Raw genomic sequence first — 21,734 nt, 5'->3', positions numbered from 1 at the left:
AGTTAGCCATCCGCAAAGTGAGAGATGTCTACAGAGAAATAATGCAATTGCTGGTGCAGTAGAGGTACCGCAGAATCATTCTGATAAAGAGATTAAGAAGGCACAGCTGTACTCTTCGATGACTCTTGATTGCTTGTGATCCCATTGGTCATTACTTCATATAGTAAGTAGAGCTGCAACTATCTGCATGATAGTTAAAGGAAGCCATCACTATCCAGGAGCACTAAAATGAACAAGCAATGTTCTGTATGGATTCTATATACATATATAATTTTCTACAGCGTAAAATGCAAAAGCCATTTTTTCATGCAAATTTCCTATTGGATTTGAACCCAAATCAACTAATTATTCTTGTTACAGTCGATATTATATTTAATATAGATTATTCGATGTGACTTGACTTTATCATCAGTGAAATAAATCACAGTAAAATAACCTATATACTTGTACTATACTGTAGTGCTACTACTTTCAATAACAGTAGGTAAAATAATCTATACACATCATACGACTGTCAGTTTTCTTCTGGGCACACGCACTTCTTCCCCCTGTCCTGCATACACACACAGCAGATCCTACGTCACAGTGATGCTTCCAACCAGCCAGAACTCAAGAGGTTCAAGGTGCTCCTTCATACTAATTATGCTGCTTCTACAAAATTCCCAGGGGCTGCCAGTCTAGGGAGGTTGGGGAACAAGCTCATTCCTGAGCTTTCATTGATTAGTACAGCAACAAGACCAATGGGCTGAGACATACATAGCTTATTAAAATCCTTTAAACGAAGCTCCTCACAGCCATTAAACTGCCTGGTTCTTACCTTATTAAGTGTATTTAAAGCTGCCGTAGCAGCCACTAGAGCAGGTTCAGCTTTCACCAGGTCATCTTCACATTCTCTCTGCTTCAGAGATACTTCTGTTTGGATTGCCACTACCTGTTCAAACAAAGAATCTTAAGAGTTTACCCTTAGACTTAATTTTCCACGTGCAGTCAGTTACATTAGGCATTGTCGCATAAACTGTGTGGCAGATCCTATGCTCCTACAGTTACTGTATCATGAGAACCAAAAATCTCCCAACATACAATAATCCCAAGAAAGAGACAATGGGTCAGATCTCCAGCTGTGACTGAGCTCTGCTAAGTTAAAGCTCCACATGGCAGGTTACTTACAACCCCAGGCTTATAGGGAGACCACTATTGCAGTCTCCTCTTCCTGCAGACCACTGCATCCAGACAAAACAAACCCCATTACTTCTGATAAAGAGTTCAGAGCGCCATGTTCCTTTCATCCTAGCTGCTCTCTTTGCTGTCCTGAATCATGAAGTTGCTCCCTCTTCCTGTTCTATCCTTTTCTGAGCAGAAACATGGAAGAAGATGGAGGATACCCCACTGAAATTCTTTGAGGGAAAAACACATTGATATCAAGAATAGAGGCAAAAAAGTGAGCAGGCAAATGGAGGAGCTAGAAAATGGCAGATCTCAGACAGATTTATCTGGCATCTTGACAAAAAAGGTTAAGTTATGCTATCATTTGCCCAGTTATGTAATCACAATATACTCTGGATCAGGGTCATAGCTAAACACTCTGATAGTTTCCATCATAATAGTTTACACTGACAGTTTTATAACTAAATATAAAATAAAAAATGTATGCCAGGCTTAAATTTGGTGAATGTGTTTTATTCTTGGAATATATATTTTCTTTTAAAATTGGTTTTGATTGTATTAATACATCAGGTAAGAAAATAGACATTTAGACCACTTTGGGATTTTTGTAATTGTGTAATTGAAAAACAGCATGAATTTTAAAAAATAGAAATTTGCCCAGAGCTTCTGGTTTATGACATTGCTTTTGTACTGTGGAAATAAATTAAGCTTTCTGATAACTTAATGGTGTCAGCTCTATTTTAATAATACCCACTAATTAAATAAACATGCATTTAAAAAGCCATTTCAGAACAGCTACAAGGCACTTTGTAAGGGAGAACTTGTATACCAGTGGCTAAATTACCACCTACACAGAGCAATTATTCTTATCCTGAAACCACCCTGGAAATACACTGCAAAATTTGTTACCTGATAATTTCCTTTTTGGATATGACCTCTTTGCCATTCAGAGACATTTGGATTGCTATTCACTTCCTGCAAATATCATAGGCACCTCAGACTTGTCCATGAGGCTCCACACCTTGACCACTCTCCTCCTGCTCTCATTCCAGAAGCGTATAATAAATGTGGCTGAATAAAGTGCTACTGTTACAAAGTTTTATTTTTAATCTACTAGTAAAAATTTAATGTTTCATTACAATTGTGGAAGTACTCATCTGGAGTGAAAGTGGAAGGGACATGGCTTGCTCTTAGAGCATCATGGACAAGTATGAGTGGCCTCCAACATCCGTAGAATGAGGAAACTAAAAATAGTATAATTAAGTTATTTAGGTACCATGGCTTGGAGCACTTTTTACTCAAGGAATTTTCCTTCTGTAGAAGAACGAAGGTGAACCCAATAGCACTATGTAAAAACAGTGTTGTTGGGAGTGACTACATAGCAGCTTTACACAATTTCAATTCAATTCAGTGAGATTTTATTGGCATGACAACTCACACAAACATTGCCAAAGGAGGAGAGGCAGGACAAGACAGATTCTCCTCAATGGTTGACTCCCTTTCTGCCCAGGATGCTGCCATGAAGAATGTTGAATGGGCACTGATCCCCTTGGGATTGGTTTGATGTCTGGCTATGGAGGAGCTTTCAGGCCCAGGCATTTAGGGTGAAAGAAATGAACAGATAGCAGAACAAATCAGTTTTCCTAAGGTAAAATTGAACAACTCTTTCATACAGGTGTAGAGGCTTTGGGAAAAACAAAGGAAGAACAATTTTCTGTGATGTATGGAAAGAAGAGTTTATCTTGGTAACAAACGATTCAGTAGTATGAAAAATGACTGTTATGGAAGATGTAGTAAGAGCAGAGGCTTCAGACTTTTCTGATATGACTGTGATCAAGAAGCATGTCTGTATGGAAATGAAATGCAGAGACTTAGATGCCATCTGTTTGAATGGGTCATGAGAGCCTACAGAATTCTGGGAAGATCCCAGGTAGGGAAGGCAGGACTGACTGCTAGTTTTGGTAGACATGCTCCCCTAAAGAGCCTGACTACCATTGGGTGATCTACAAGAGACATGGAAGAGCCTGTGTTTATAACACTATTTAGTGCTGAGACATTGAGATATAATGGTAGGAGGTCTTTGGCCCAAGTTTAGGCCATCTTGCAAGACATCCGGAAGAGCTAGGATGACTAGTTTCCTGGAGTTGTCTTTCTAGCCTGGTATCAGTAGAATTTTGTCCAAATTCTTGTGTAGGCTAAGAGGGTGGAAAGCCTGTGGGATGCTAAGATAGTCTATTATTGTGGAAAAGTAACCCATCTAGGTTAGCCAAGCTGTCACGCTCCAAAATCAGGACCTGGCTAATGGATAGGAGATCCTGTCAGGTGAGAGACTGAATAGAAACAGTTCTCAGTACCATGCCTTCTTCCATAATTTCCTCTTTTTTCACCTTCTGAGTGACTCTTCCTAGCAGAAGGGCAGGGAAAGCACAAAGCCAAAACAGATCTGAGTCAGAGTGTCCAATCCCAGTGAGGTGTGGTCTTCTTCTCAGGTGAATAAGAGTTTCACCTTTGCATTTTGATTGTATGCAAATAGATCTCCCTGGAGATAACCTGGGGTACTGGAAATCAACTGTAATAGTTCTAGGTTCAGGGAGCATTCCACGTAGTCTCTCTGCTGATAGCTTAGACAGCCCACTTTTGTGTTCAGTGTCCCCCTTATGTAAATCACTCTGATGCAGCTACGGGTGGCCTTCTCCCCAGGAGACAATCTGGCCCACTTCAGCCAATATACTTGAGTTTCTTGTCCCCACCTCACAATGTATAAGAATCGGGTACTATCCCTTTAAATAATTTGGGAGCCCTCAAGTGGGCCTCCCTATCTTCTGTTCTGAAGACATTCGGAAGCCTGGTAGAGCAACAGCGTACATAGGTAGCTAGAGAAGTCTTGTGTATTTGTATATAGTTAATAAATACCATTATTTAGAATCCAGTTGTGCCTGTGTGGTTTCCCCATATTCTTCCTGTTGTGTAGAGAGCAAGGACAACACTCCTTGCCCATTTATATATAGAAGAGGCATCAAATTGTTGTGCTCCTTTCTCAGGGGATCCTGGAAGTTCCAAAGAGCCAGCCTGAATGGTTCTTGATCAGTGACGATGGTCTGATTTGTGTAGTCCCAAGGACCTTGCAGAGGTTTCTCTAGACGAGTCTTGGCTGGTGCTGGGTAAGCCCAGAGGTCTTAAATATTGTCCAGTCTGAGTCCCTTTGCCTGGCCAAGTGACGGCCCCTGAGCTGCAAGCGATTGTGGGAGAGCTCCTAGTCTTTGCCTCATGATACAGTCTCCTTAGACATGGGAGCACCTCATGGCCTACCTATCAGTTTGACCAGCTCTGCCATGTGGGAGAAGAGGGGAATAGAGGGAGGGGACTGATTCAGGGAAATGATCTCTGAAAAACTGTCATTCTGTAGAAGAAGAATAGATTGGGGGCAGTTTGAAAAGGGTAATTTTGCTCACTGCTGCCCCCTGAAATTGGGGATTTAAAACTGGGGTGGTGATAGATAAGCAAGGATTGCTGAGCTTCTGCTCGGTTTGCATGATGGAAAGTGGAGAGTTTGGAGAGAGGGTAGGAGAGGCCTGGCCATACTGTGACACAGAAACACCATTGGTGCCAACTGGCAAAGGGTTCACTGCAACTCCTGTCTCAGTCCTGACAAACTCACTATACCTAATACATTGCTTTCATGGTATTTATCCATAAAAGGTAGCATGTGAGATCTCTACTGAAAGTGTGTATCTTATTGATACCCATAACCATTGTGATATTTAAGGAGTAATGTAACTATCTTGAAAATTATGCTCTTATGGTATGGAGTGAAAATGAGTCACCAGAGAAGCGTATGTCTCGGTGGAGGCCCATTCAAGTTGGAGGGTGTTGTCACTCCGCACAGGCTAGCCAAATATGTAATGCGTTGCTTTATTGTCCTCCATTGCAACAATCCAAAGAAGCCAATAGAAAACCATCAAAGATAAACTATAAACATTGAAACTATCTGGAAGTGGAAAGGAAGGATATGACAGCAAGGGAGTCACCCTGTCTGTGAATAAAGACAACAGACTGATTCAATATATGAACAGGATGGAGAAAGATACTCTAGATCCATTCTCTGAGGAGCAGAAATGTTTCATGAAAGGTTGGGTCCTGGCTCCTTGGGCCTAGTGAGTGCTACAAAAGACTGAACGTTGGGGGTGGGAATCTGCTTTATTAGCTAGGAAAGGTAACTGTTAATAAGTGTAGGCCCTAGTTCATGTTTTATGGTTTTGTTTTGTATGTAACTGTTTGTTCCCCCTGGTTTTTATTTGAATCTCTTTTTTTCTTAAATAAATTTCTCTTTGATTTATTATAACTGAACTTAAATGCTGCATGTGATGCAGGAACAGTGTTCTAAGGCAAAACTAGGGTACACTATTCCTTTGGAAATGGAGGATCTGGGATTTCTGTGGGCATTCAGTGATCAGGGGCTGAACATCACAGGGGGACACTTTGAAGGGACTTGGGCCTGAGGTGCTGCTATTTTCAACTGTCAGGGCTGGTGTAGCTTAGAAGAGAGTGTTTGAGCAGCTGACAGGCTGATTGTGTCCGGGCGTTAACACCCAGCTGGCACAGGCAAGGCTGCCTTGCACTGCAAGCAGGTGGCAACAAGGTGACTCACAGTCCTGAGTGCCCCGAGAACCTACCCTAGAGCAAAGAACAAATTTCAGAAACAAATATGACCATCAAAAATAGCCCAGGCCACCAGTAATTTTCCTTTCTAGGTGCAGTGGGACAGTCACTTGCACAAGTACCACCTCAGTGTCTCCCCAGTGACCACAGAACTCCTGCTTGACTATTGGACACCTAATATGTGAGTTGAATTATTTGAGGCCTGGCCGATAAGAGGTCTGTCTTGGCTCCCTACAGGCTCAGGGTTACTCCACCGGTCTGGTCTCGTACAGTTTGGCTTCATTCAAGTCTGAACCTGTCAGATTCTTCCACACGGGGCTATTTTGATCCCTCAAAATACATTTTAAGCTTCTTGTAGAATCCAGGTCCTTGAGTAGATAACCTGGTGTAGGTGAGTTAAAATAATAATAATAATTAATGGAGATATCCCATCTCCTAGAACTGGAAGGGACCTTGAAAGGTCATCGAGTCCAGCCCCCTGCCTTCACTAGCAGGACCAAGTACTGATTTTGCCCCAGATCCCTAAATGGCCCCCTCAAGGGCTGAACTCACAACCCTGGGTTTAGCAGGCCAATGCTCAAACCACTGAGCTATCCCTCCCTCCCAGTTGTTGGCTGGGAATCCTGGTTTAGCTGGGGCCCTTTGATGCAGCCAGCTCTTAGAATTTCAGCAGGCCCCATCATTCCTTGGGAGTAGCAGAGGGATATTCCAAGTTACCCCTGTGATATCAGGATTCCCCTGTTCCCCAGCAGCACACCAGATCTTCTCACTCTCTTAGCTCCCACACCAGCTGCTGCAGCAGTAGGGATCCTGCCTCTGCAGGTTTGGTCGGGGAACAGGAAGCTCAGTCTCTAAGGGCAGGTCCACACTACAGCCGGGATCGACGCTCTGAGATCCATCCACCGGCGGTCGATTTAGCAGGTCTAGTAAAGACCCACCAAATCAACTGCAGATCACTCTCCAGTCCACCCCTGTACTCTACCCCGAACGAGAAGAGTAAGGTAAGTCAACGGGCAATTTTCTCCCACCGACCCCCTGCGGTAACTCAACGTAAGTTGCGTAGCATACATTGACTTATCGCGGTAGTGTAGACATAGCCATCTGGGCAGTGCCTGCAGGCTTCTCTCCCAGAAGTCTCTGTGTAGCTGGGCAGCACAGCTTCTCTCTCTCTAGCTGAAGGGTTGTCCCGTTTTATGTCTTGACTACTATATAGGTGAGACTTCTCTTGTTCTGACACTTACTGATGGTCTCCACTGCCATTCACATATCCAGGGATTCTAAGGAGACCTCATGAGTAACCTGACACAGTACAATGGGCTCCCCTAGTATTTGCACTGGTTTAATTTCAGGTGGGAATATAAACAGATATGGTTAAATCAATACAGCTTCCTTGTGAGCACTCTTATTTTGGTTTAAGAGAATTTTATATCAGTTTGTCTGAAGTCTATTAGGAAAGGCTTAACCTAAACCAAATTAAGCCACTCTTAAAACTGAAATAAGAGCATTCACACATCCTTGTGCAATGGTTGAACTATATCAGTTTAAAAACCAATTTGGGTTATATTAGTGCAAATTTCTCATAAAGACAAGCCCTTAGTACAGGATTTCGGCATAACTTACAAATGCATATTTAGGAGGTTATTGTACTTATTTTTTAAGGATATGCTGCCTGGGGCTGAAGTCAGTTGTACTTAGTTTGGTCTTTATCCTTGTACCTCACAACTCATGTGAACTAGCTTCTCACGCACACATTTCCTGTTTGGTCTTGCTTGAATAAAGTCTAATTACAGAGAAAGAAAAATATTACAGTGATTGGGATATTAACATTTGGATAGATGCTACAGTGCATTGGCAGTAAAAAGTCTCCACAAGAGCTTTTACTATGAATAGATAATGTCCTAGCTACAGTAGTTGTTTGTACAATAATCTGGGCTGGCAGCCGTGTGTGTGTGTGTGTGTATTTATAATACATATATACATATACGAAACCCAAGAAAACAACAAACTAGGAATAAACTCGGATTAAGTGACACGTTGCTAAACCAGGAAACTCAAAGTGAAGCTTAACAGTCCCTCCTGCCTTTCCCCACCTCCAAAACAACATGAGTTCAGGATTGAGTTGGTGGGAGTTATAGGTTGAATTTCCCAGCATTCATCGGTTTGCATCACAGAAAAAGCATCCTTTAAAATTAAGTACTGTGTATAGTTTTCAGCTCTTCCTTTGTTCACACTTTCCCTCCATGTGCTGCAAGCCTGCTAGCCTAAGATACTGATACTACTATACTTGGGAAAAAATACAAATTCTGTGTTAGACAAGCTGCACTAATATGGGACGATACAAGTCAGCAGATCAGCCCGACAGCTGTGGTGAGACAAGGTGGGTGAGGTAATATCTTTTATTGGACCAGCTTCTGTTCGTGAGAGAGACAAGCTTTTGAGGTGCACAGAGCTCTTCAATAAATTGGTCCAATAAATGATATTACCCCACCTACTTTGTCTCTCTAATATCCTGGGACCAACATGACTACAACAAGGCTGGATAGAACATATGTAGCACCATTTAAAAATGGTAAGAACATGTACCAACTGAACTCTCCTGCATCATAAACAGTACCATGCAGTGGTTCAGATATGATGCAGTACTTTCCATTAAACAGAACAGACAATTAAAATATCACACAAGCTTATTCTTTAGTTTTATTTCCATTTTCTGATTTCCCTCATTTTCTCTTCTTTTTTCTTGTTTATTGTGCTATTACTCTTTGCTTTTTGGTGGCTGGAGGCAGCTAAGAAGCTATACATATGGTTTTTTTTTTCTTTTTTCTTTTTTTAAAGAAAAAAGTAAGGGAATGGGAGACAGAAAGGTGATTTCAATCAATCCACTCCTCCAAGTGGAGGTAGACTTAATACTGACCTCCAACATTTTGGTGGTCCAGTTCAGGGCAGAAGTTCCTACAGATAAGAGCTCCTAAGCAATATCTGAATTGCTGGGAAAGCTGGAAACAAAATGTACAATCACACGTAAAAAGTAGTTGTACTAGTGAACATGATGACCCAAGTGCAGCACACAAACAAAAAGCATTGTTCTAGTTGCAGGGGGGGGAGCCAGAGTGGTTCCAGCCTCACTCCCCATGCTTACCCAATGTAATTCCAGCATCCACAATACCTATACTACTCTGTACTAGTGTGACAGTGTTGTTTTCTGCTCCGAAGGGGGCAGGTTCCTTATTAGAAAGCAAGACATATCACAATGCATTTATAGCTGTACAGCTACTCTGATGTGGTAGAGTGACTGCAGCTGCCCACAGAGTATCTGCAGTGCTGCTGCCACTGTTTACAAGCTCAAAAGAAGTGATACCTATAAGCAGTCTCTCTTGACTCCTGTACAAACTCCAGCTTACACCATGGATCTGGTCCCATCCAGACTCGTCCTTTTTCTCTGGATGATTATAATGTGATCCGACCACCCCATCCCTTCCCTCTCCCCTATAGGAAGGGCATCTCTAAAGGCAGCATGCATCTAGTAAATACTTTAAAACTTACAAAATCCCTACACCATTAGCTTCCTGTGATATTCTGTACCAGTAGCACCCTGGAATCCCCATATTCACCATGGTGATATGTTTATGATGTTTTGTACAAAATATACCTTCTGAGGTATTGTTTTAAAAGTCTTTATCTGTTGAACATTAATATCCCATTGGATTGTATGTACTGTCATTGTAAGTGATGTTATGAAGTATTGTTACTGAAATATGTTGTGAGGTTGGGAACACCCAAAACCAGCTTTTCAGTTACAACAAGGAGTAGCCATCAGTAGCCAGACAGCGTTAATAGCTCAACACCCATAAAGAAAAGAATCCACTGTCCCAGAGACTCCTTAGAGAAGTCACGTATTAAATGGAGACTGCTTGACCAATGGGGAGTGCCTGATCCCATCATAACAGCAAGGATCTTTCCAGCAAACTGGAAGAAAATAAAAAAAGAGAGGAAGTGTCATCATCACTTGGCCTCTCTTCGCCCCTCCCCATGTGAACACCTGGAAACTCATCTGGAAGGCAAAGGCTTTGAACTGGGGAAATCTGGTCCCAGGCTAGAAAGAGAGTCCAGTCTGTGTATAGAGGAACTGTAACCTGGTTGTATCATCTGTCAAAGCTGTTTGATTCAACACTTGCTTAGTTACCTTAATCCTAAACGTTTAGTTTATCTCCGACCTTTATGCCTACCACTTATAATCCTTAAAATCTATCTTTCTGTAGTTAATAAACTCATTTTGATGCTTTATCTTTACCAGTGAGTTGTCTAAAGTGCTTGGGAAATCTGCTCAGGTTACAAAGGCTGGTGCATGTCCACTTTTCCACAAAGGAGTGGCAAATTAGGTAATGAATTTGCACTGGCAAGGGTTCTGACCCAGGGCAAGATGGTACAGTTCTGGGATGCCAGGATGGGGAGCTGGAGCCTCCCTATTGATAGTTCATGAGTGGCTGAGAGATCATTTATGTATCACAGGTGTGTCCCTGCCTGTGGATGTCTGTGTAAGTTCAGTGCTTATTAGATGTTTGTAGCTTGACATCAGCATCAAAATGTGAGGGGTACCTCAGGTTGGTGAGTTTGGAGAGGCTCAGTGGTTCCACAGGCCAGGCTGCACACCGGGGACCCTGTCACACTTCCCCACTCTAAAGGTTTTAACTAAAGTAATTAAAATAAGTGTGACCAATTGCCAACATTCCATGGTTTGCAAAATATTTATAAACTGCTTGAATTCTCATTTGCTTATCACTTTTTATAAAAAAAATTACAGGTGCAAATTAATCTTTATAGACCATCTGCAGCTTTTTAAAATATCTTGGGATTAGTGTAACACACACACACACACACACACACACAGATACCTTCATCCCAATTAAAACATTTTAGAAGAGCAATAAGACAACTAAAGGGAATGTGGTAATTGTTATAGGCTCGAGGCATAGCCTCATGCCCGAAAAAAAATGGCCTGGGGTGTGATTATCCCATGATAATCACACTAAGTGTTGTACCCAATTGCTTAATGAAGTAATCTGAATTGTATTAAGGACATTCCTCAATCCTAAATCTATCGGAAACATGCAGAACAGATGTAATAAAAAGTCCACTGAAAGGTAGTTGAAAAAATTGGGAGCTTTTCCTGAGCAATCCAACCTGTGCAAGTTTAATGACACTATTTTGATTTTAACATTTATGGCAAATCTTTTAAATTCTTGTATAAAATTTGATTTGCAAAGGTTAAAGTCCATAATTAGCATAAGCTGGAGAGATACAAAAAGGGTCTGATACAGTTTCTATTTGTATCAGTGGCAAAACAAAAAAACACCATCTTTAATTAAAGCAGAATGAGGCTCAACATTTTGCATTAAAAAAAATAAAGTACACCTAATAGTAACCTTTGTATCATAGAATCATAGTTCTTGCTACATAGACTTGTTACATCAGTTTTCATAGCAAAATACCAAGCTTGCAGAAGTTTATTAGAGTAGGAGGACTTAAATAGATCAATGGCTACTATAGTATAAAGATATATTCACTGTATTTTTAGTGCAAAAATAGGATGCTTCATTTAGTGGTTTAAACATTTTGGTTCAGGATAAACCCTGAATTTGAGTCTAGTTTCTCTATCTTTTTAATAATAAAATTGATAGAGAATTCCATATGCTGAGCAGAGCAGAGAAAAATAATGCAGACATACATAGGGTGACCATATTTCCGAAAGGGAAAACGGGACACTGCGTGCATGGGGCTGGCATGAGCTGCTTGCCCAACACCTCCCCCCATCTGGGGCTGGGGCTCGTGTCGCTGCTCACTCGAGCCCTGCCTGCCCCCCATCCAAGCCCTGCAGGGGGCTGCCATCGCTGCTCACACTTTTTTGACAAAGGTGGGCATTTTTCCCATTTGCTCTTGCAAATTTGATCAGTTGGCAAGAGTAAACAGGACAAATGCCCACTTTTCCCCAAAAAGTCGGGACGGCTCAGACAGAACTTTAAAAAAAAAAAAAAAAGAGAGACTGTCCTGGCCAAAACAGGACATATGGTCACCCTACTTATACATCCCATAGAAGGATTTTAAGATTCAAAATTTGGAAATAAGTGTAAGGCAATGGAATGGACTTTGATATTATTTCAATTGTTCAATTTAACTAAAACCACAAAGCCTTTAGAAACCTAAAGTTCTCAGAGAAGACTATGTGACCATTACTGTATTACAAATAGGCCTGATTGTGAAGATCCATATCCATTATACGCTTGAATGAGCTCAGTATTTATTGTTCTTTCATATCATTAAAAGAGCTAAGAGGTTGCGAAAATGCATAATGTAAAGAAAGGTCAAATGATAATCATGGTCTGAAATGCAGTTACATGTATAAGTATAATAATTCTTTAGACTTCATGCTCCCTAGAGAGGAAGTTGTTCAAAATGGTTCACCTACAAAGGTTTATTTTGTGTTAAATATAGCTCAACAACCCTAAATGGAGGAATTAGACTGACCTTTCGCTCCTCCGCATCAGCAGTGGCTCTTTCCTGGCTCACTTTCTCAGTCTGAAGCCCTATCTTAGTAATCAAAGCTTCAGCATCTTGATTTCTCAGTTGTAGTTCTGCCTCTTGAGAGGCTAGTTTGGATTTCAGGTCTTCTACCTACAGTGCAACAGAGAAGAAATGTTTTGGAGTAGTCATTAATCAGGCACACTTCTTGAACATGTACATTTCCTGAAGGGGGCTGTATAACACTTGGATATAACTTGTACTTGAACTTTGTTTTCAGTTCCATTTCAAAGCAAAATAGTATCCATCCCTTATTTTTCATCTTCACTTGTTATGATTTGCTCCCATATTGCAGCCCCATTTCTGTGGCTCAGAGGAGAAGTTTGTTGCTTTCTAAACGAACTAACAAATTATACAAAACAATCAAACCACACCCACCAAAACCTCAACAGCTCCTCTGATGTGCCCAAACCGTGATCTGTCCAGTTTCTGAGAGACCAAGGTTGTTCTTGAAACCAAATGTGTAAGCAGCTCAACAAGGTGCTGCGAGCCCTGACATAGATGCAAATGTATAAACAGCAGCAACAGGACATGTTGGAAAATGCTCATTAATCACTCTGAAAAGCCTTTCATAGTTAATTTTAATGGAGATTTGCCGAAGGGTTTCCATTAAAAAAATCAGGTTTTGTTTAACAAAGGCTACCTGTTTGTTGAAAGAGCAATTTATTGCTTGACATGCTAGTCACCCACATAAAAATATCCAACAATATTTTTCCATGCATAATGGAAGGGCTTTAAATATATATTATTCTTTGGGTTTTCTTACTCATCCAAGCACTTTATCTGGTTGTTGGCCATGATCTGATTCTGTATCAAATCAGAAGAGATTCACTATAACCTGATATAGACAGGTGCCAAGTCAGTACTAGTGGCTTTAAACCTCAAAGCCAGCAGAAGGGCTGAGGGCTCTTCTGTTTGTTTGCTGGAAAACGTTAAGGTGAAATTCTGAAGCCCAACAAAAAACCTATTATACAACCTCTCCCCACCTTTGCCTCTGTTAGAACCCTGGGAATCTTCTCACTTAACTCTCTTGAGGCATTGTTTCATGAGCACCATGTGGCATCCTAAAGCTGACTGTTAATACAGTAATAAAAGTCTTTAATGTTGGCTGTTTATTCCTATTGTCCAAGCTGAGGGAATGTGAAAAAAGTAAAGTCTGTCCCCCCGGTTCTCATGCACTAGCACAAAGTTGCAATGCTGTGCAAACACTGCAACTGAATGTTTAAATATTCTATATAGATCTATAAACATAGAGACTTTGTAGTTTTAGCAAACAAATTGCCAGCCAGGAGCATGTGTCTGAGGCTGAGAGGGGAAAAGAGGAGCCAAAGAGCTTTCCCACTCCTGGTATCCCTGTGCAGAGACAAGTCCATTTGGTGGGGAGCACAGGCACTGCTTACAGCTAGCAAGCATTAGCCTCCTAAAAAGAGGTGGGAAGAAGTGATGGCTTCACCCCTCTAATCCTCCTTTCCCCATCAGCCAGCCAGCTATCATAGAAAGGAGCATATCTGTACCTTCTCCCAGGGTGGCACTGCTGCTACTGTAGTATGTGCTCTGAGCCTCTTAAAATTTCTTCTGGAGCCCTTCTCACCCCTCCAGGGTAGGCTCTGACTTGGAGCCACAATCTAGTTCAAATGTTAAGATAATAACCCATTTCTTTGACAGATATGTACAGGTACCTGGAGTTTGAAAGGCAATACATAAAATAAAATCCAGTTTCAAAGACCTAGTACAGCACTGAACCAGCAGTGCCAGAACTCAGCAGTCTACCGAAAAGGTGCAGAGACATTTCAATATAAGATTACCAAATTTTGCCTGTGTCGGATTGAAAAAATATTCATTCCTTAGAGGAGAGAGAACGACAAGAGTATGTCTTTCCTCATATGTGATAATTTACCTGAGAAGCTGTTGTTTTTAACTTCTGAATGCCATTCACCAGATGTTCCATGCGCTTGGACATCTCCTTGTATTTCTTCTCCAGCAGGATCTTATAAAGTGAGATTTGCTCCAGGAAACTTTTTGGAGTGGTATAATTGTACCGCCTCTCATTCTGATAATATTTTGCACTCATCTCATTGACACTGGTGTGAGCATAGGCCATAAAAAGGCAAATGGAATCCTGAACATGTGGCTGAAAACATCGAAGGAACAGAAACAAATTTAAATGCCTTATATTAAGTGGGGAGGACAGGAAGGGACAGGACAAGGAGCGTTCCAAGTGCATGTCTTTAAATTATTGTCATTCCAAAATTCCCAACAGATAAAATATGCTACCCTGGGGCTTTGATCTGGAGCACTTTTCACTGGATAAAGCTTGGAATGAAAAGCTCATTTTCTATGAGAAATGTTTTGGGCTTTTTTTTAAAAAAAATACAAGTCTAAGAATATTAGAGTCACTAGCATATATGCATATATATTCTGTAGAACTTTGAGCTTGGGAAAGTACTTCTTGGGTTAAACTTTATTTTTCCATTTTGTCCTCTATGACTTCTAATGTACTTAACTTTATAATCTGTGAAGTCACATCTCCCTCATTTTAATTATTATTTATTGCATTCTGTACAAGACGAACCCAGTTCAATTAATCAAGGGAAGCCTAAAAATCAATTAATATGAATTAAATGAGCTACACCAACTCTTAGGAAAGTCACACATAATTTACCAAAGCATTGTCAATAATGCTTAGAGATCTTTTGGAAAATTGCTCATGAGTGGTTGCTGATGCAGTTAAACGTTTCAAACCTACATCATTAATATTACAATCAGGTTGGTGTAGATAGACTTACAATTTTTCTCAGTGAGAAGCCTCATTATATTTTGTGGCTTTAAAAGCTAGCTTAAAAACAAAACAACAACAACAAAAAACAAAAAAACAACCAGTTTCACCTGTGATTGCAATAACAGAAATCAGAAGCAGGAACCAAATACAGAATGATTGCATATATGGAAAGTTGAAATAAATTGTCTTTAAAACAATAAATAAGAGTCTCCACATCCTTTGTTGGAACCAAGGTAGCATATCCCCGCTAATATAAAATAAAATACAGAAATCTGTTTCTTAAAGCAAGGAAACGAACAAAGATATTTTATGCACATTTGGTCACAAGCAGAAATCTGTTTCAGTCTTTTACTTTTAAATGTCTATTATACACACAAACATTGCAGTACAGATATTCATCCTAGCCAAGGGCAACCTTCTTAGAGAGTAACTGGCCCCTACCCAATCATGATGCTATGAGAGGTCTCTACTCAGCAGTCCTGAAAAGCACTCTTTAACAACAGTTTCATTTGTAAATCAGTGAGGGAAGAAGTGGGTTCCGGTAGAGCTGCAAGTGGCCTGAGACAACTTGTCTCAATGGGGCAAAATAACTATTGTTATCAAGCTTAACAAAATGGCACAGCATGGGAGATATGCCGAGCCAGAGAGCAGCTGGTTGTAATTCACACTGTTTTTCAGAAAACTCTAATCGTTCCCGAACAGACCTCTTTGATGATTGGTCTTCCCTGCATTTTCAATTTGTCACTTTCTCTTATGATAAGGTCAGCAGTGACAGCACTTCCTGACATTAACAGCTGTGGCTTTTAAAAGGGTCATTGTGGAACTACTAATTGCAGTAATTTCATTAGCATAAATTATTTATTCTGCCATTCATTTATCTCTCTCCTTTTTTTAATGCTACATTGCATTTTTCAGTATAAGCCCATTCAGAGATGTAGGCAAAGAAAATTATTATTGCTAGTTTGGCCTTCTTTATGTAAAACTAGTTGATACTTTCAATTTTTTATTTAACTGCTGATCACTAGGAAGTATAAAATAGCAACAAGCCAATAACCAAGATTACCAAATTCTGAATCAAGAATATTCAATATTCCTAAAGAGAATTGGGGGGGGGGGAGTCTGTATCTAATTTATAACAAAATACAAAGGCAAAGTCTTTTTTTACTTCCGATGCACCAAGGAAATCACTTTATTTTAGATCTCAGCATACTGGCTTTTGTGCATGTAAGAGCTCAGACAATCCTGTATCCGCTCTGGGTCACTACTGGAGTTAAGAAGACTTTTGTCTGAATAAGGAAGGCTATTTATTGCTTTTCTCAGGATCTAAACTAGTCATTACCAAACCAGCTATTCTACCTTCTGACTACAGATCTCAGCTTTCGCCGACAAGTTCCGTTAGCCGAAAATACACTAAGCAACAGCAGAAATGACTGATGCTACTGAACCTCTTGATTGTGTAATTTAGGCAGTTATCAAAACAGGGAGGGAAACCTATCCATTGTTAGTATTGGGAGCCAGGAAGGGAAGATATTTCAAGCTGCCATTATATCATATTATGCTGGATTTCACTGTATCTTATGCAAGATACAGCACCTCAAGGGGTAGAATGACAAATTTTCTTAGACGAAGTGCACAGTTTAGTACCAAACCTCCAGCACTACAGTGCAATAGAACACAACAGAAGAAGTTCAAAGGAGTGGGAAGGGTTTTTTTGTCTTTTTGTTTGTTTGAGGAAAGAGAGGTTAATTGTGGATCCCCTTATTTTATGTTTCCAGTAGATATATGAAAATACAGTTGGTTGTGGGATGTGGAGATTATGTGGCATACTAAGATTAGACAGAGAGGGCTAATACCTCAAAGAACACACTTTACAAGCATTATTTCAGCCCCAATCAAAGTTTTATAACGGAGCATTAACCCTATACACCCAATATACGGCGTTAAATCTCAGCATCTCTACTTGGGGTTCTCTCTTTTTGCCAGGCTGCATGTTAATGTTTATCAATTTGAGTTTTTGTTGTAAAATATTTAAAACCCCCAACCAGAACCAACTTGACTTCTATTCTGACGCTCTCCATTTCCTCCCTAGTCTCTCTCAACTTTAAGCTCCTTTTCTCTTCCTCACTACACCATGCTATGGCCGGTACCCTTCCAGTGAGACTCCTACAGCTGGAGAGGATGCTGTTGAGTAAGGCAAGTCACTTGCTTTTCTCAGAGGCACACTTTGTTCATAGATTCATAGTTTAAGGCCAGAGGGATCATTAGATCATCTATTCTGAGTTGCTGTATATCGCAGGCCATTAAGCTTCACCCAGATACCCATCACTGAGCCCACTAACTTGTTTAGGCTTTAATCAAACATATCTTCCAGAAAGACACCCAGTATGGATTTGAAGACATCCACCAAATTCCCTTGGTAGTTTTTTCCAATGGTAAATCACCTTCACTGTTAAAAACATGTGTCTTATTTTCTGCTTCAGCTTCCAGCCATTGGATCTTGTTATACGTTTCTCCACCTGATTAAAGAGCCCTACAGTACCAGTATTTTCTCTTAATGAGAATAATTATAACACTGTAAATCAAGATACCTTTCAATCTTCTTTTTGATAAACAAAACAGATTGAACTCCTTAAGTCTCTCACTTTAAGCCCTGGAATCCTTTTTGTGGCTCTTTTCTGCACCCTCTCCAATTTTTCAACATCCTTTTAAAAACGTGATCAGAATTGTATGAAGTATTCCACTATTGATCTCACCAGTGTCATATGCAAAGGCAAACATCTCCCCCTGCCCCCCACACACTCCTGTTCTCTACTCCCCTGTTTATAAATCCAAGGATCACATTAGCCCCTTTTGCCATAGCATCCCACTGGGAGCTCATGTTTAGTTGCTTTTCTATTATGATCCCTAGATCATTTTCACAGTAACAGCTTTCCATAATAAAGGCCCTCATTCTGTAAATATGGCCTGCAGTCCTTGTTCCTAGATGAACAACTCTGTATTTGGTTGTATTAAAGGTTTTATTTGTATGGGCCCAGTTTACCAAGCGATCTAGATTGCTCTGCATGACTCCACTGATCTTCATCTATTTTATTTTGTCCGTCTTCTGAGTATTCATAGCCCTTGCACAGGAAGTAAGATGAGAAAGAACTGAGTGCGGGTCTGGTGAAATCCTGCTGCTAGGATAGCTGAGTTTTTTAAACACATAATTCAGAAATAAAGCAAAAAGGAGTTTACTGAAAATCGATGTGGGTTTTGCAGAAGAGCCATTGTAAGTCCTCTGTTAGTCCAAGTGAAGTTCTTTGATTATACTTTCAGTCCCACTGAACATGGTGATAGGTAATAACCATTGCCTAGTTGCTTCCAGAGATTCTATTAACCGATTAGAATGAAGCTTTGGGATGTTGCCAGTCCTTCCCCCCCACTCAGTCCCAAAATGCAGTGTGAGACTTTTTAAACAATAGGTGTAAAATCCTTGCCCAATTTGCCTTTGGTTTCAAACTCCTATGGGCTCCAGTGGGGAGAGGATTTCACTCTAGAGGTGGGGAGAAAGCTTGTTTTCTCTCTTCACCTGTAGATGCTGCTTAAATGCTGAACCCTAAACCAACCCCAAAATCCAGTTACTCTCCATCGGCCTGAATGTCTTCTGTTTCATTTCACCACAAGAGAGCTGGCATTAAACACAGAGGTTTATTTTTAAAGGGGTCACTTAGCTGTACTATTTTATTTGTAGTGATTTTTTTCTTTTAAAGCACACTTTCAAAAGTGCATCAAACTAAAACCTCTTGTAGTTACTGTGGTTTTCTTAAAACACAGGTTTGGGAAAATTAAAAGTTGAGTGTAGGTTATACCAATAACCAAGTGCTTAACTATAGATCTGGCATTCATCCTCCCAAGTTACTAGATGGCATGATCATAATACACACCAACAGTCTGGACAAAGGTGAGCTGTGGCTAACAAGCCTCCTCTGATAAGAGGCGATAAAAGGATATCTAAATATCTAAAATGACGCAAATTGAACTTACCATGAATCACAGCAGCACTACAAACGAAAAAAGGAAAAACCCACCCACTTAAATCCCTTTCAGCTGACAGAGGCAGCCAGATACCAGCTAAGGGTCTCTCTGTTCTTCAGGGTGATCCTCTCCCACCCTGCTTCCCTAATACACCTCTGCCACTCTCTTGGCCCTTCCTTTGCTCCCCATTACCCTCTGATCTTTCCCTCTTCACAACACTTTCCACTCCTTCTCAGCTGCCCTCTTTGCTACTCACCTCACCTGCCTTTTTGATTAATTTCTGCTTCTCTTCTGTCTCCCTTAGGTTTTTTTTTTTTCTTTCTTTCAAAAAGATAGCTGTTCTAGCTGCTCTGTCCTTCTCTATTCCAGGTCCGCCCTGCCCCTTCCACTCCCGCCCCCCCTTGCTGGTCTTTTTATACTTTGTTTTCCCATGCTAGTCTTCTAATTGGCGTCACATACCCACTGACATTATCTGCACTGTCTCGGCCATCAAATGCTACTCGGAGAAGAGAGTGTGCTGAGACAGAGTCCTAAAATAAATGTCCAGTGATGATAAAATGTCAAATTATTTTGTCTATTGGGTCAATTGCCATTTATTTCATTATTAGGCTGAACAGGGAAAATATTTCTTAGGGGCAGTTATTCACTCATTTGTGCCTGTGTACAGAAGAGAATCACATATGCACATACATATTTCCTCCTGTTAATGAATTATCTCCAGATGTCCAAAGCAGGTACTTTGCACCATGTAAAAACATCATTCTTAACAAAGGGTCCATTAATATTAAACGCCTAAATTGCGATGACATGTTGTGTTCTTAATGGAGTGGATTAAAATTTATTAAGGAAGTGATCAAATTTGTATTCATTCAAATCAAAATAAATGTGTTAAACCTTTAGGCAAAAGAAAGTGCACCATAAACATGCTTTCTCTTCTGCACATTATCCTCATTTCCCCTTTAAACTAAACAGGAATGTGTAAGTTGATAAAACAGCAATAAATAAATAAATAAAATAAAATAAAATAAAATATTCAGGTGCCCTAACACCAAAATCTCGTTAAGTACCTTGCAAGGCAAGGTTAGGCTGTTTATATCAAAAACAATAAGGATTCCTAAGTCTCTCTCTCTCTTACTCTTAGAATCCTATAGGAGGCATCAGTATACCACTGTAGAGCGGGCCACAGCAAACACTGATGTGAGACACTGAGATAAGAAGTGAAGCAAGTCTCTCCACAGCCAGTAGATGTCATTGGTCACTCTTCATATCACAACTTGCCTGGCACTGATCACTGTCAATGGCACAGGAAGTAAAGGACACAACATAGCTCTGCTACCAGGATGTAAAGATCACCAAAGAGGCCCCTCCATCCCACCTTTACTTTATTCTTTAATGATTCTGTATTTTTCCCTTGTGAATGGAATACAAATGCTGTAAATGTGGCAGTCACCTTCACATCAAAATGTTATTCCCTATTCAGGCTTTTCAACTAATAACTAAAGTCTATCACAGAAATCAGATGTTCATCAGCAACAGAAAATATATTAATCCAGCACAAAATTTGTTGTTCCTTTTCCCAAAGTTGCAGGCTTATTGCATCTAACTGGTGGCATCAAGTTCTGTAAGCTCTTTTCTAAGTGGTATCTTGCCTGTTGCCACTGCCAGACCTTCAGTTGCCATCCCCACAGCATTCAGTTTCCTGGAAACTCTCCCTATGGGTTTCTCCTTAATGCCAAGGGATAGTTGACTTGAGATGCTAGGCTCTTCATCTGCACTCTTGAAATCCTGTGCTTCTGATCTCTACAAATCCATTACATCACTAGACGGACACAGGAAAACAGAAGTACGATCCCCTGAAAGTCAGAGTTGCTACACACTAATTGCCACTGAACCAAAACCAACAATTTCCCTACATCTTTTTTGCTTATAAATGAAACTGTGTAGCATTAAATTTCTACACACATTAGATTCTAACGTTTAAAAATAGACACATCTGAGGGAGCAAGGGGCTAATACACCAACTTTTCACATCTGGAGATCAGAGTTCAAATTGGCATGTAGCTCATTAGTGAAAATAGTTGTCTACATCATAAAACCACTGCACAAGCTGGTATCATACCCTTGTCAGTCTCTGTCCAAAGGAGATTGAATACCCAGAATAGTAAAGCATCTATTAAAGTTAGGATCCAGCCACCATTGCATATAGAAGCTGGTACACCAGCCTCTGCTAAGAGTCCCTCTCCTTCACAGCCACCAAATTCACTTGCACACTACTTTAGAAAAACAACTCAGAACCTGCCATTGTGAAAAGGGAGAGGATCTACGGTCTTCCCAAAACCCTAGGATGCAAAATTCACAGAGGAATATTTTCAGAGTTGTTGAAAGAGGTTAAACATCTTTTCTGGCTTAATGTGAACTATATAGTAGCAAGCACTGTAATATCAGGAACTAGGTTATCTACGCTGTCACATCAGTTTCTGCCATCAGCATCGGTAACGATGCCAGCTGCCTGATCAGTTATACACCCTCAGGTCCCTATCAG

The 21,734-nt window shown here is 40.4% G+C and overlaps 1 protein-coding gene across 1 annotated transcript in view; it reads right to left on the bottom strand.

The window, feature by feature from the left end:
- Window positions 1-21,734, bottom strand: part of DNAH11 (dynein axonemal heavy chain 11) — a 294,982-nt gene that overhangs the window by 101,120 nt on the left and 172,128 nt on the right. The window contains exons 56-58 of the mRNA XM_034759480.1: window positions 14,297-14,530; window positions 12,346-12,492; window positions 818-931 (exon numbers count right to left, since the gene is read on the bottom strand). Coding sequence (XP_034615371.1) covers window positions 818-931; window positions 12,346-12,492; window positions 14,297-14,530 — 495 coding nt within the window. The remainder of the gene's footprint in view (window positions 1-817; window positions 932-12,345; window positions 12,493-14,296; window positions 14,531-21,734) is intronic.

Source organism: Trachemys scripta, chromosome 2, assembly GCF_013100865.1.
Source record: "Trachemys scripta elegans isolate TJP31775 chromosome 2, CAS_Tse_1.0, whole genome shotgun sequence".
NCBI classification, from domain to species: domain Eukaryota; kingdom Metazoa; phylum Chordata; order Testudines; family Emydidae; genus Trachemys; species Trachemys scripta.
This window is presented reverse-complemented; position numbering and strand designations above follow the sequence as displayed.